Raw genomic sequence first — 15,967 nt, 5'->3', positions numbered from 1 at the left:
ACATCTCAATTTAATATATAATAATTGTGGAATTTACGATGACATATTGTCCATATTTAATGAATTACTTAATAATGTACAGGGTATGAGTAAAAGTTACTGGATTCACATGAACATTTAGGTTATGCTTTAGATCCGCCCATTAGTTCTTTGTTGGATTGCTTGATCTTCATAAGGTAATCAATTTGTTGTTAACGATGGCATTTATTTGCTCACCTGAAAATTGTTATCTGAGCAAATTCCATCAAAAGCAAGTGCCCATCCCAATTACCTCTTAAATCAATGGCTCATGCCCTAAACATGTCCACAAGATCAAGAAAGCTCACTTTCAGACTGACCATTTTCAAACATCGAGCTTAAATCAACTCAGGTGCCAAGTGCCTGCCTTCTAGAATGCCCTCAAAAAGTGCATAAAAATTATGAACTCGATAAAATCAATATATATATATATATACATACCATTTGGAAACACAAATAAGTATAAAATCACTTTTATTGAGACTATCATACTAATTGCATAAGAATACATAGTTTCTGTGTAGCGCACCGCAACATACAATTTTATGCTAAGGTACCCTTCCCTTATTGTGAAATATTTAATAAATCAATACAAACTTCTTTCCTTCTATATTTTCTATATTTCCCTTTGGGAGTTTCTGATTTTCCACATCAGTGATCTCAAAGAATTACTTCTATCAATGATTTACATATCAATATCAAAAGGATAGACATTTGGATCAAAAACACGGTTGTGACAAGTTTTATCACAAGGGTAAGGGCAATCAATCTTCTGGAATGGATTTTTGTCGAAGAACCAGTCTCCGAGTGCTTTGGCAATTGTCTGCAGAAGAGAGATTTTTAGCGCAGTCAGTGGTTCTCCACGATAGGACACTGAGAATGAATGGTCTACGACGACAACAAGTAAAAACAAAGAACTTTTACATGTCAATAACCGGAATGTGAAATGAACAAGTTAGAGTTCAGCTAATCGCTTACCTTGTTAGCCAACTTAGGAGAGTCAGGCCTGAACCATGTTTCTTGAACTTCAGTTTGACAGTGTGCATAGCAAGAGTTGATAAAATACCCTCTTGATGAAGAAGGGCCAAGTGCATATAATGCTCTCAGAAACCTCAATCTAAAACCTGCGGAATGAGTCTAACTGTCAAACATCATGAACAAAAAGCTCTTCATGAAATGTATTTTTTCGAGCGTTCTGCAGTTCATGAGGTGTCATTTCTATTTTAGAATGAAAGCATTGACAGCATAAAGGTATTGAGGGCTTAGAGTCTTGACCTTGCATAGTTTGAAGCTGCTTGGAAGAGCATCTCAGTATGTCAAGTTTGCAGTTGCGCCAGACCCCATGGGGATCAGCAATACCAGGAGCCAAAATGTTCTTTATCTGAATTCAAATAATATTAAGTCAGGATGAGCAAGTAACTCCACTCTGTTTTATACTGACATTTACTGGTATTTATGTCGTACTAAGTTAGCGGATGAACAAATGAAGTTTTTCTTTGCACTCTGTTTATGTTGGAAGCTAGAACTCCAAGGTTATTCCAAATTCGACAATCAGAAATCTTTTAGCTGTATGCAGATACTAAAGTCCAACAATGTACATGATTTCTTGAGCAGAAGAGTACATAATGGCAAATCAATTAAATTGTTTGCATTCCTTAAAAGTGGAATGTAGAATGTGACTTGTTCCATTCAGTTGTTATTTATGTTTCTCTCCACCGTCTTGGAATAATCACACATGGAAAGCAGTTTTGGTCTATTCTTTTAGTACAAGGGAGCTAACTTGTCTCATGTCTTAGGCAATCTGCTCAGTTCAGAATCTCCACATCAAGCATAGGAACTTTAAATTACTACATCAGTATCCAAAAGCATGATGACCTACTCAAACATCATATCTACCTCTAACAGTTTTAGGTGAGGTATTGTATCATTTAACTAATAATACATCACAACAACACAGAAAGGCGATGATCTCAAGATCTAATGAAGGAAAAAAGCCAAAAATAGCAGACAAATAAAGTTTCAGAAATGCTCTTACCTGCCAGGAATCATAGGCTGCATTAACTAGAAAAAGTGGTGTCCGCACGTGTTGAACAACATTTTGCGGGAAAAAACACTGCAAGATTATTGGATTATTAGCATAACATAAACTAAAGTAAAAGACACAACAAATATTATGAAAGTAACTGCTCTTACCAAATTTGGTTTCAATCTTGACGTACATGATGGCGGCAGATTCTTGGCAGAACCCTGAAGCCAAAATAAGGTAAATGAAAATGAAATTTTTGTAAAATTTCTCCATTGACTTTACTATTTCTTCTTTTTCTAGGCACAATTACTGTTGGAAAATTGAAGTTCCTTGAAAATGAGATAAAAATTTACAGATTTTCAACATTTTTGTCACCAAACAGAAAAGAAAAAAGAAAAGAAAAGGATGACTTAACATTGTACAGGATGTTCGCATTATAAATAAGATGGAGTCAAGGCTGGCCAAACCAGGGGTTAACCACAATTGGCAGTGGCATATCCAGCAGATGAAAGAAATAAAATGCAGGGCTAATGGAACTCTCATGAGAAGGATGTTAAAAGAAGCATACATGTAATCGGACAACATCTCCAAAGAACTCTTCAATATGAGGCGCACCAGAAATATCTTTCCTGCAATAAAGTGGAGAATTTTAGTTAAAATTCTTGAAAGTCTTGAGAACACCGGGATATTACTATACTATAGGATAGCTTACACATTGATAAAATAACCAGCATCTGAAAAACACTTTACTTTAGCACCCATTGGTAGGAGCGCCTTGAAGCTGTCACAATGTAAAATTGAAGTCAATCCGCCAGCTGAACATCCAGACAGAATAGCCTACCATTAGAACTTGATTTGTGAGCCAGTAAACAACAGTAGAGTATTGTCTAAGAATCTGAGAAAGAGAGAAAAGAGGCATAAAAGGCTGTACATTTTCAGCGTTCTTCATTCCCTTTGCCAACAAATCCTCCATAACAGCAAGAAAAACTCTTGCCCCTCTGAAGTGAAGTTTATTAATCTGATATTATTAAGGATGCTCATCAGAATCACCAAAATAAGTCAAGTGGAGGATTTTAACCTCCGTGATATTTTTATGAGATCCTGAGAGAATCGTAGTTTTGGACGAATCAAGAGTTTCAGTGTTAACTTAAAATTACCGGATTGACTGCTTGAACATCACCGGTGAAGGATGATCCATCGCAATACCTAACCTTCACTCTGTTCCAGTTATAGAAGTCTACAATTTCAAACAAGATGTAACACTATTGTTCAGATAGGAAAATTATTATTCATGAGAGCCATCAATATAAAAACAGGTGAAGCTCTACCTGGATTAAACTGAGGCTTGTTGCTTAGAATTCCCGAGAACGCAAGTTGTTTTACCATCTGTTTGGACGATCCCAAGCGAGTATTCTTACGAGAAAGGCAAGTGGTGACATTATTGCACCAACCTCCTCCCTGAAAATAGAATTTTTCAATGTTGAAAATAGATATCAAATACATCTTTGTCCTCCCAACATTCACTTGAGATATTTTAACACTTTTCTCCAAAATAGCATTCTTCATAGTCGTACCCTTAGCAACATGGTTGGTAAATGTTATTCAGATCATAAAACCTCATAATCATATTATAAGTATTCCCTTAGATTTGTATGCATCATTTGCTCCTTTTTTTTTCCACTAATCACTAGCGAAAACTCTATCATGTTGATTAATTGTGAAAATCCAATAATTGACTTGGGACATAAGTTGCTCAAAATCTTCAAAAATGCCGGTTGCGTGTCACATATTCCAAAATTAGTGCATACTTGGAAGATGTGACACAAGTGCGACAGCATTTTTGAAGAGTTCGAGTAACATAGTTATCTAACTAACTTGTGGTCATATAAAATGTGCAAACTGAAACAAAATTATAGTGGGTATACAAACCTCCATCTGGATTAACCAACTATTAACCCCTGTACCAAATCCTTTGTCATGATGATACGCAGGTGGACTCCCATCCAAACATACTGCAAACACACCAATAGTGGCATCAAAAATTCAACACATTTCCACATTCATAGTCTCTGTTTAATTTGAAACCAAAAGGAAAACAAAAAATTCTGACCTGCTCCTTTTGCCACCCCACTCAGAAGGTAAGTAATATTAACAAACAGCCCTTCAGTTCTAAAAATCATCGACATAGTAAGTAATGAATATATCCATTGTTGCACTTTCACACTCCCATTTACCATTCTGCAAATCATTTTATTTAAACAAAAAATATTACTATCAACGAAATGCACAAGATTGTAAGCGAACTACATAATCACAAATAAGTACTGGAGTACTAGTTTTAAGGTATTAACACTTCCCAATTAGAGAAAGATTAAAACTTTATACAAATTAATGTGTTTTCCCATATTTAGTATCAAGATTAATGCCATTCAGAAAGAAAACAAAAACCATGATAGAGAAAGTGTCATTAACTAATACTACTAAAACCCTTTTAAACTCAGATTTGAAGATAAGTACCTGAAAATGGCAATGAAGAGATTGAGAAAATCTCTAAAATGGGATTACTTGGAACGAAATTTTACGCTGAACCCAGTTCAGTGTTCTTATTTATGGAGCTAAAATAAGCTCCAACACCAAATGTTGGTGTATAAACTAAAAGCTATATATTATAAATGTAAAAAGGAGAAAAGAATCCAAGAAAATATATACATGATCCAAGTCCTTAATGCCAGTAGCTTTTTTGTTTGTAAGAAGGAAAAGGTTTTTATAGAAGTGAATTCGCAAACGCAGAACCCAAGAAATAAAGAAGCAGCCGACACTTATTCGCTGAGAAATTTTAGAAGTGATTTTTATATCTCTTAGGAGTATTTTTTTAATATACTTAATATAATTGTTTTTGTTCGAGTGGCTGTTTTCTATTGGCTGCTGTGACAACAGACATGCTTCTTGGTAAGATTTGGTATGACCCGACCCGAGTGATATTTGCAAACGCCTGTAACGAATCTTATCGTTTTACGCGCTACACATTGAATAAATCCGAATGACAGTTGAGGAGCGAGATCGAGAGAAAAGTCAAGTTTTCTTGCTTTTTATTTTTTCTTTAATTTCTTTAGCGTAATTACATGTATATTGTTAAAGCAACCTTTTTATTCATTCGAAAATTTTTTTTAAATCAGGAAAACAAGAATATTTTTTAAAACACCCATTTTAGTTAGAACTCTAAAATACCTTTTCTATTATATTTTGTAAAACGTCATCCATATGACAGTGTAATTAGAGGCGGAGTTGCAATTTAATGTTTATGAATCTTACTTGTTATTGAACAGATAGCTATTGAATTTGCAATTATTTTAATAAATTGTCTAATATAAACACAGAACTAAGCAAAAATTAATGAGTTTGTTCGAATCGTGTCATAAAGCTGAATGATAATTCAGAGAAATGAGCATTACAAAAAAATGGAGAGAGTAGTCGAATCCTCATTTTGCAAGTAAACTAACATCTGAAATAAAAATGAAAAGTTTTTTTTTTTATTTCTCGCCCGGTATCCGGTATCCACATTGGGTCCCGACTAATCCGGATTCGCGCCGGAAAGTCACACATTGGGAGTAAAGTGCTCTCTAACAAAGGCGACTCCATACCCAGGGGCTCGAACTCGAGACCTCTGGTTAAGGATGAAGGAATACTTTTCTGGTAGCCTCTTGCTCTTTCGGCAAACTTTTTTCACCAAACTGAGCCGAAATGAGAAAGTATATCACTTCGAATTCTCTTTCACCAACGACTGGCAATAATTTATTGTATTTCATTCAAGTGAGTAAACCAAACATTTCCGTTACATTCTAACTTCGACGGGTTCATCTTCTCCCATTTCTTCAATTAGACTTTCTAATTATTTTAATGTTTAATATTTAAAAATAAAAATGTGGATCATTTAATCATAATTAATAATTACTTTAAACTTTGCCCCTAGGTTGGTGCCCATGTTTGTTGAGAGGAAGATAGATGGACACGAGAATGGCGGTGATCAATTAAGGCAAAAGATATATAGCATAAATACACTTGAGAGTTAAGAGGTCACCTGTCACTCACCTAGAGGAGGACCCTTTTAGGTGCATCCCCTTTTCGGCGCGTATATTTCACGACGAGATTTAAGAAATGTTGTTTATTGTCAAAGAAAGAATACCTTTTTTTTTTTTTCCTTTTGGGGGTTCCTTTGCTCACTGTTGCCAAACCATAAAGACAATTCCCTTGTTTTATTTACGTTTTCACCTTTTTAATGCTTTGGAAAGGGTGGGTCGAGCAGTGTGCCCAAGGTGTTTTGTTGTCTCGTTTTGATGCAGCCTTTGTCATTTGTAAATTGCATGTGAAATAAATGATTAGTTTAAGGGCTTTTTCATCTCCAACAATTGCTAGGAATTCTAATTGCTAAGTTAAGAATAAAAGTTGATTATTTTTATTTCAAACATGGGTGGTTCGAACATAAGGCCAATAAAGCAATCACTTGAGGCCTCAATTTTTTGGAGGCCCCGTTTTTCCTTTAAAGGTGTATTGTATATGTATTATTAAAAAAAATTGTGTACACTTAAATTTAAAAAGAATTTTTGAAGCGAAAGTACAATAACTTTAATGTGAGGATTGTTGTAATAATTAGAGAATTGAATAATTTTTAATGAATCGTTTCCTTACATAAGTAAGGTAGCTTTTTTTTGCCTCATTTATATCCTAACAATTTGTTGGGTGTGCGAACAAAGTCCCACATTGGTAGCTGAAAAGATTGGGAGTCTACATATAAGGTGTAGAGATCTCTTAAGGAATTTTTACCTCCTATAGCAAAGGTTAACACCTTATTTATTTAAAATAAATACCATTTAAATAAATTATATTCTATAGATACCTTTTATGGTTTATAGCAAAATTTCTAATTTTGGTTATCTCCTACACTTAAGCCACTAAAGACGCCATGTTTCATTTTTCTCTCTCCCTTCTCAGACTTTTCTCTCTCATAGTTACTGTTTTTCATACAACTTCTCAATACACGTTCATCTTCTCTCTATTTTAATACAATCTATTTTCTTTCCCATTCCTTGTAAACACGCTCAAAACCAGAGAGACCTCCTCACCCACACCGTTGCTTTCTCCTTCAAAAATCTCAGCGTAAACCCTAATCTCCTCTAGATTTTACTCATTTGTTTCTATAATTAGTGTGGTAAGTATTTAATTTTTTTGATTTTCGCTATTTTTGCTTATTCTCAACATCTCTACTCACCAAATTTTCTCTAATCAACAGTATCCAAGCGTATTCTTACAATGTCTGAGAATACACCCCGCAAGTTGATTACTAGAGGTATACCCACTAAAATTCTCAATTCGATGGGCCCTCTTTATCCTTGCAAATCAGTCAAGGGGAATTAGATGCAGGTTTAGCCAAAAATATGGCATTGGAGAAGAGGACAAAATCTCAACATGACAATTTCAAAGAAACCCAAGTCGAGAAATCATTGAAGGAAACAAGACTTCCCATTGCGGAAAAGAGGAAAAAACATATTTCTGAAGCTTCATCTGTCAAGGGGAAGGAGGTTGAAGCAAGTAAAAGCTCGGATAAAAAGGTAATTTTTGATGTATTCATCTGTATTATTGATGTATTCATCTGTATTTATATGTATAAACCTGTTGAATTCTCTGTTAAAAAAGGATATTCAATGTATTTTTGTACTTATAGAAATTAATGATACAGATATGTATTCTGATGTATTCTTATAGTTGTATTTATAATGATTTTCAAAGTTCCCATCACTGTTTTATTCTAATTGCAATGTCTTTATTTGTTGTATGCGTATGTATTATATTAGTACGTATATTTCTATCACTGATATCTTACTCCAGTTTATTTTTGCAGTCTGTATTTAGTTGTATTCATATGTATTCATGTCAGTTATACTATGAAATATGTGTTGTATTCAGTTGTATTTATATGTATTTATTCTTGTTAAATGCAGGGAATTAAGCTGTTTGTGAAAAAACAACCTGTATTTGCACTGTATATCAGTGTATATACTATACTGACATAGTCTCCGAGCTAAAAGAAAATCTTACTCCAGAGCCGTACAAACAACTGGGTAATACTTGTTTTGGAAATTTCCTTCAAATGAAGCATTGTGAAGTTCAACATCAACTCTTCAGATGCTTCATGGCTCTCCAGTTAGAAGGAAGTCCTAACAATGTATTTGCAATACACGTCAATGGTACTTCATTATCTTTCTCAATAAGGGAGTTTGCGCTTGTGACTGGCCTCAAATGTGTTGGTAACCATGCTAATTTTGAGTTCAATGAAAAGGTTCCTAACCGGATTATTGAGACTTACTTTGGAGGTGCCAATCTTGTCAAAAAGAAAGATTTGATGGAATGCTTTGCTGACAAGAATTGGGGTCACGACAATGATGGGGATGCCTTAAAGATAGCTGTGTTGTATTTAATACACACTTTCATTTTTTCATCCGAGAAGAACAGCACAACCATCCCAAGGCTACATTTTGACTTGGTCGAGAGTGGGCGCTATTCTGAATATCCATGGGGCATAAAAGCATTTGAAAGCCTGACAAAATCTATTAGCAAGAAGATGGATGCTCAGAAGAAGTGCTACAGGATAGCTGGTATGCCTCTAGCTATGCAAGTGTGGTTTTATGAGTGTTGTTCAAATGTTGATCCCAAAAATGCACTCCGAGTTGATAACGTGGTCCCTAGAATACTCAATTGGAGATCCACCGGAAATCAGCCAAACTTTGCTTATCTGATGAACGGCATGTTCAATGACAAGGGAAAAATGGTAATTTACAATTTATATCCTGGCTAGTTTACGATTTACTAATCATTAATGCTGCATACATTTGCATACAGTTATTGCTGCATACAGCTGCATACAGTTGAATACAGTTGTTGCTGCCTTCATTAGTATTGCGCATATTTCATTAACTAAACCTTGAATACAGTTGTTGTTGCCTTCATTAATACAGTTGAATACAGTTGCATATAATTTACTAATCATTACTGCTGCCTTCATTTGAATACACATTACATTTTGATTCCAGATTTGCATACATCCATTGTAGTAAGACTTTGATTGTATTTCGTTTTTTAATTATTTACAAGGACATCCATCCAACCGATATTAGAGCTTGCCGTTATTCAGATTCCTCCAGTAGGCGTTGCTGTTGAGAACAGTCCTACTCCTACTCATTCAGACAAGTCGGCCAGAGGATTCGGATGACTTTTTTCCACACCTGATCTCAGTAGTAAGAAGAACATGCTGCAAGTGTTGGTCCATCTTCATCACCGCCCCATAAAAAGCGCAAGGAACAGATTATTCATCCCTCAAATACAGAGAATCAATCCAAGATTCCTCCTGTTGGTGTATCTGAAATTGCACAAAATGTTTTGCATCACAATCAGCTGGCAGATTCCAAAAATGATGAAGTATCTTCTTTGAGGAAAGACCTAAATTCATTCAAAGAATACGTGAGTTTTTTATCCACACATTAAACATTACAGTTTAGTGCTTAACATTCGTATATTTTTGGCGCACTTTTCTAATTATTTCTGTCTTGCTAAGGTTGTGGGCGAGTTCAAGTCTCTGAGATCATTGATCAATGATAACTTTAAGATGCTTTCTGACCATCTTCAAGACAATCAGCAAAAAAAAGCTTACACCAGAGAAAGGAAACCACAGGGAGACGTGATGATGGTATTGAAATGCCATATGATGCCAACTTGCAAGATATTCCAAAAGGTCACAGATAGACTGATACAGTTGTCGGCGATAATGTTGAGGTTTAACATTTTTTTAACCTCTTTAGTATATATTTATATCTTCTGTTTGCTCTTATTCGGATTAATCATATATAAAATAATTTTGTAACATTGTGAAATACAAGTATATACAGAATAAGTCAGTATTTTTAGTTATCTTCATCCTATATGCATTTGTATTTTCCTGACTTTATTTCTACATAATTATTGTGCTCTTCGCATGTTATATCTACATGTATTCATATATATTACAACATGATACTTGTATTCATTTAAGCTTCCTCTATATAGTAATGTTATAACTTCCCGTTAGATGCATTTAAATTCTGTCCAAAATATGTAATGTATTTATATGTATTCAGATGTATTCTTAATATGTTGTCCAATGTATTTAAATTCTCCACGTAAATACAGCCTCAGCAAAATACAAATTTAAGATCAAATATGTATTGTATTTATATGTATTTAACTGTATTCATACAGTCAGTTACTAGACTAACATTGATGCATATGTCTAACAGAATACAATGGTTAATGCTCTTTGTGTGGAGTCAAGAGTGGAGGGGAATACTACATCAGAGGTGCCGTGAAACATACCACCTATAGGCCAAGAGGGTGTGTCTACAGATTACTATGTATCTCAATTTGAGTTGGACGACAAGTTTCTTTCCAATCAAATTCCAGAAACTAGAATTGTGATGCACAACAGTGCAAAAAAAAGTTGAATCAACCCCAGTACCATCTCATAGGAATCGTCGACCATGTAGATGGTATTCTTCGCCTTACGAGTCTAACTTCGACTCCGCAGGTTAGTATTTTATAAACTAATGATCTAATTCCCTATGGTTTTTATAATTAAAAGTCTCTATTCATGAATTCAATGAACAACAGGTACCTCAGTAAAGTTGACCCCCATTTTTGAAAAAAGATACCCCTTTGAGGATGATTCAATAACGAGTCCGCATCCTACATTAATCATTCAGAAATACGACAAATGGGTTCGTGATGGTCTTCTCGCTAGACATGGACAGAAGTGAGTTTTTTTCCGGTATGTCTATTACGTATTTATATTTTTAAAAATGGATATAACGTTTTTTTATATCATACTTGTAGAAGTAATTTGGAAGACCATTACAAGAAGAACAAGTCAAAACTTCATATACCATTGGATTTTGGAGTTGATCAAGTCAATTCAAAAAATTGGTTTTACCTTCTATCGTTTGACGGTAAACTATGGGATGACAATGTAAGTTTTACCCCTTCCAACTCCACAATAATTCATTTATTTAGTATTGGTTTGTCTAATTGTATAATTCGCAAATTGAGCTCTCACCCAAATTTGTCTTACATTACTTTTATGTATTCAATTGTACTCAAATGTATCTTTTACATCTGCTGTATTTAATTGTATTCAGATGTATTTTAACATTACTCAGTAGTTGTAAATAAAATATGTATTTAACTGAATCTGTATGATATATTTAATGGCATCATTATTCTTGAATAACTGTTGTATTTTGTTCCATTCAGATGTATTTTAAAAGTTCTCAGTATGTTGTAACTAACAGATGTATTTCAGTACTATGTATTTAATTGCCTCATTAGTCTTGAAGAACAACATATATTTAAATGTATTCAAATGTATTTTAACATTACTCGGTAGTTGTAAATAAGAGATGTATTTAACTGAATCTCTATGATGTATTTAATGGCCTCTTTATTCTTGGATATCTGCTGTATTTAAGCGTATTCAGATGTACTTTATTGTATTCAGATGTATTATTCTTGAATCTGTGTGATGTATTTAACTGAGTTTTCACTTACCATATTCAGTTTCTTTTTCTTAATTTGATTAATTGCACTAACACTATGTCATTAAATTTGTGTATAGCGTATTGACGTCATATTCTACTATCTGAGAAAGAAGGGAAAGTACAACCAAACAAGCAACTTCAAGCATACAACTGTTGATTGTATATTCAAGACAAGAATCGCTGAAATCTTCGACAGTTATGCTGATACAGATAGTAATGCAAATGTAGCCAAAGAAGAGGATGTGGTATGTGAGTACATAAGGGGCTACAGATTGCTAGCTAATGTACCTTGGCATACTGTTGACAATGTCTTGATACCAGTCAACTTGAAGGACAAACTACACTGGATATTGGCTGTTGTCTCATTCAAGGAGAGATGTATCAAAGTGTATGACTCGTACAGATCTCCAGGTCATGATGCCTATGTAGCTTCTGAGATAGATAAGCTAGCTAAGCTTGTACCTCTGTATCTATCAATCAGTGGCTTTTACAGAGATAGTCAAGGCATAGATTGGTCTACTTACTCAGCATACACTGACAAGTCACATACCGATCCCTTTGAAGTTGTTTTCATTTCAAATCTGCCACAACAAAAAGCTGGGAGCATGTATTAAATCATCATTCTTGTATCATTTTAAAACTCTAATTGTATGAATTATTTTTAATTGTTTCAATCAACATTTTTCAGGGATTGTGGGGTGCATGTTGCGGCATACGCAGAGTTTCTGAGCACTCTTGGTGAGATTCCACAAACAACATTTGATTCTAATCTACTCCGTCAAAGATATGGTGCTCTCCTCTGGGACTATGCTATGCGGAAGATAGACGCTGATGCCATAAGTGAGAATGAAGCACCCTCAAAGATTGCTAGGCAAATCGCGAGTCAGATTTAAAGTTATAGATACTGTTAGAGTAGCTTTAGGTGAATGTAGTTTTGGAATGTTGTTTTAGGTGAATACTGTTTTTTTGAATATCTTTTTGACAGAAGATGGTCAGTTAGAAAAACCAATGTTTTAATCACTTTATCAACAGTGTTCATGTATGACAATTGCAACTTTTCAATCTATGTTTTATTGTTTTGTTCATAAGTATTCATGCTTAATCTACAGTTTCTACTCGTATGTATCTTACAGGATATATTCATACGTATTAAACAGGGAGTATAAATGTGTATTAATATTAAGTCACTTGGCTTATATATCAAAGTCAGCAATCGTATGCTTCAGGTTTATACGTATGTACTCAACTTGATGTATGTATTTATTGAAATTGTTATTCGAATGTATATGTTGACAAGGTTGTATTCGAATGTATTCAACACAATACTTACTCAGGTTATATGTATTTATTGAAATTGTTATATTATAGCTGAGTATATAATTGTATTTTGATGTATTTTGATTAGTTATGTATATACAACTCAGGCACTGTCTATAATAAATTGGCTAAGTATATGTTGACAAGGTTGTATTCGAACGTATTCAACAACAATACTTACTCAGGTTATATGTATTTATTGAAATTGTTATATTATAGCTGAGTATATAGTTGTATTTCGATGTATTTTGATTAGTTATGTATATACAACTCAGGCACTGTCTATAATAAATTGGCTAAGTATATGTTGACAAGGTTGTATTCGAATGTATTTAACATAATACTACAACTAAATGTATCCAGAATCTATTCAAGAAAGGCATTTCAAAATTTATTACTTCACAATGTCATCAGAAGTAATAACAAATCGTTGGAGCACTAATACATGTCAGAGTGTTAACTAAATCCTACGTGGAGCATTTCTACACGTTCGCTTGTTATGTCCTCCCTGCCCACATATGCTACATGAATGTTGATTTTCTAGCTGCAGCAATTCACTCAAAGGTTTATCGCGCTTCTTCTTTGGCCTTCCAGGAGGTCTTTTCTATTTGGGTGGTAATACAACTTCCTCTGCAACATGTGCTGGTATATTCCAGTCATTTCTGTCCGGTAGCGGGTGCACAGGCACATCGTATGTCATTACAACAGAATTTGGTTTGTAATAGTTAGAGCAATAATCTTCTGGCATTAGAAACTTGCTCTTCAATACAACCCAAGCATGTGGGCATGGTAATTCATCAACTTGGAACCTCCCACAAACGCATTTTCTCTCTAACAGGCAGACGGTGTAATGCCTCCCTCCATCGTTAACCGTATGTAAGTATTCAGTCGATGGTACCACCTACATTTAAACATAGACCTACAAGTTTTGAGCACATATAAATGATTTCTTTATGTATAATCATGAATTATTCAGTTAAATACAACTGAAATGTTTGAATACAGAAGAATACATCATATATGTAGACCGGCAGACTATAAACTATAATTACGTCTTAGCTTATGAATACAATGATATACATCAAAAATCTGCTTAACTTTAGGCAGCTGAAAAGAAACAAAAACATTATAAGGCTACTGCATGACAATACAACTGAATACGTCTATCTAAAAAATTCTGTATAAGTTATTTCAGAAAACAATTAAGCTATCTAAAAAAATAGCTTAATTTATGATACAATGACATTAAAATAAAACTTACAGTCATGCGTGTAGACATTGCCTCATTCAAAGTCAGCATCTCCTGGTATTTTTTTCCAAGCGTTGTGTATGTCTGTGTAGCTTCTTTGCGGTTACTGCAATTCCAACGTCCAAACATCTTCCTAACTTCTTCGAGGAAGTCGTATATTGGCAATTCCCTTGCTGACACTAGTGCGGCATTTATTGACTCAGCAATATTTGACGTCATGGTCCATCCCCTGTTAACAGGTGCATACAACCTAGCCCACTTTTCGTATCCAGCTAACTCCAAGTATTCTTTCACCCTAATATCTACCTTCTCCACCTTCTCCATCAGACTGTCAAATTCAGCTTGTGTGTATGCTTTTGCCATCGAGAAGTATATTTCCCTCAACTTTGCATGGCTCTTTTTGAATTTCTTATATACGTTGTTCCATAGATGCCATATACAGGCAAAATGCGGTACATCTGGATACACTCTCGATACAGATTTAATGATACTCTCATTTCTATCTGAATGATGCACATGTTTTCCCTGTCACCGTATGCTATCTTGAATTGCTCAAAGAACCACGTCCAAGCAGCATCGTTCTCTGAATCGATAACACCATATGCTAGTGGCAATATATGACCTGTAAAGACAATTGAATACATATTTTTAAAACATGTATTTCAATCTTTAAATATTAACAGAATTTATTATAATTCAAGTACTCACCTGCACCATCCAACGTGCTTGCAGAGACGAATGTCCCGATGTAGTAAGATTTTAGGTGACTTCCATCCACAACCACAATGGGTCTACAATGATCAAACCCCTTTATAAAGGCATACAAAGATATATACACATACATGAACTCATTTTTTGGCGATTTTACCATTCTGATGTGCGAACCTGGATATGTCATATCCATTGTATATAAGTATCCTGGTAATTTTTTGTATGAATCAGTCGGTTCACCTCTCAAAAAATTAATTCCCTTTTCTTTAGCCTGCCACGCCAATATGTAGCTAACATCTACACCTAAATCTGATTTCACATCATCAATAATATCCTTTGTGGTGTATTTCCTCTTATGATTAGTAAGCTTAGGCCTAATCATACCACCTATAATGCTGCTACTTGCCTGTCGCTGCTCATACACCTTGTCCTTCAGCGGACATGTATAGTTATCATTTAACTCTCTCACTTTGAATAGTTCTGATTTGTTAATGCTCGAAGCCTTAAACCTCCATTCAAAATCTTCTGACATACATAATAATGCATAGCTGCAAAGAATTTATCATTGTACATATGATTAGCATAAATGTTTACCAAAAATGCACTCAAATACACATGAATACATTCTGACATGAATACATTCTGACATCTATATATATATATATAAATTATTATACAACTGAATACAATTATAGTTATATGCATTTAAATACAATGAATACAACTGAATAAAATTATAGTTATATGCATACACTTAAATACAAACAGTAAACAAAATAGGAAAATAATTAGAGCCACTGTAATATAATTATACCAGTAAAATACATATGAATACATGTGTTTAAAGACCATAAACAAACAGATGTTAAACACATCAGTGAAGATCAAGTGAAAATCCACAAATACGCATAAATACATCAGCGTATAACTTACAACTCCAACCAATAATACAATATACAAAAAAAAATTAAATACACTCAAACCTGACAGCATTAGACCTATCAACCCGGAATTGAAACCTTTGAGATA

General features: G+C 34.2%; 2 protein-coding genes across 4 annotated transcripts; both read right to left on the bottom strand.

Moving 5' to 3' along the window:
• Positions 1-475: 475 nt before the first annotated feature.
• LOC109240903 (pectin acetylesterase 8-like) lies at positions 476-4,883 on the bottom strand. 3 transcript variants are annotated; one of them, XM_019407582.1, is made up of 13 exons: positions 4,562-4,882; positions 4,155-4,282; positions 3,974-4,056; positions 3,373-3,502; positions 3,202-3,281; positions 2,976-3,062; positions 2,757-2,881; positions 2,613-2,673; positions 2,212-2,265; positions 2,054-2,131; positions 1,294-1,399; positions 997-1,142; positions 476-841 (listed from the first exon to the last, which is right to left on the bottom strand). In XM_019407582.1, exons 2-13 carry the CDS (start codon positions 4,279-4,281, stop codon positions 704-706), a joined length of 1,215 nt encoding a protein of 404 aa, XP_019263127.1. In that variant the 5' UTR covers position 4,282; positions 4,562-4,882; the 3' UTR covers positions 476-703. The 3 variants fall into 3 exon arrangements, with proteins under 3 accessions (XP_019263127.1, XP_019263128.1, XP_019263129.1); XM_019407583.1 differs by having other exon boundaries at positions 4,754-4,882; XM_019407584.1 differs by having other exon boundaries at positions 815-906; positions 4,562-4,883.
• Positions 4,884-13,582: 8,699 nt separating this feature from the next.
• LOC109240900 lies at positions 13,583-14,590 on the bottom strand. The gene is made up of 2 exons (XM_019407579.1): positions 14,240-14,590; positions 13,583-13,879 (listed from the first exon to the last, which is right to left on the bottom strand). The coding sequence occupies exons 1-2, from the start codon at positions 14,588-14,590 to the stop codon at positions 13,583-13,585; spliced, it is 648 nt and encodes a 215-aa protein (XP_019263124.1).
• Positions 14,591-15,967: the final 1,377 nt, after the last annotated feature.

This window comes from Nicotiana attenuata, unplaced genomic scaffold (assembly GCF_001879085.1).
Source record: "Nicotiana attenuata strain UT unplaced genomic scaffold, NIATTr2, whole genome shotgun sequence".
NCBI lineage: Eukaryota > Viridiplantae > Streptophyta > Magnoliopsida > Solanales > Solanaceae > Nicotiana > Nicotiana attenuata.
Note: the sequence above shows the minus strand (reverse complement) of the source record. Positions and strands in the feature narration are given on the sequence as shown.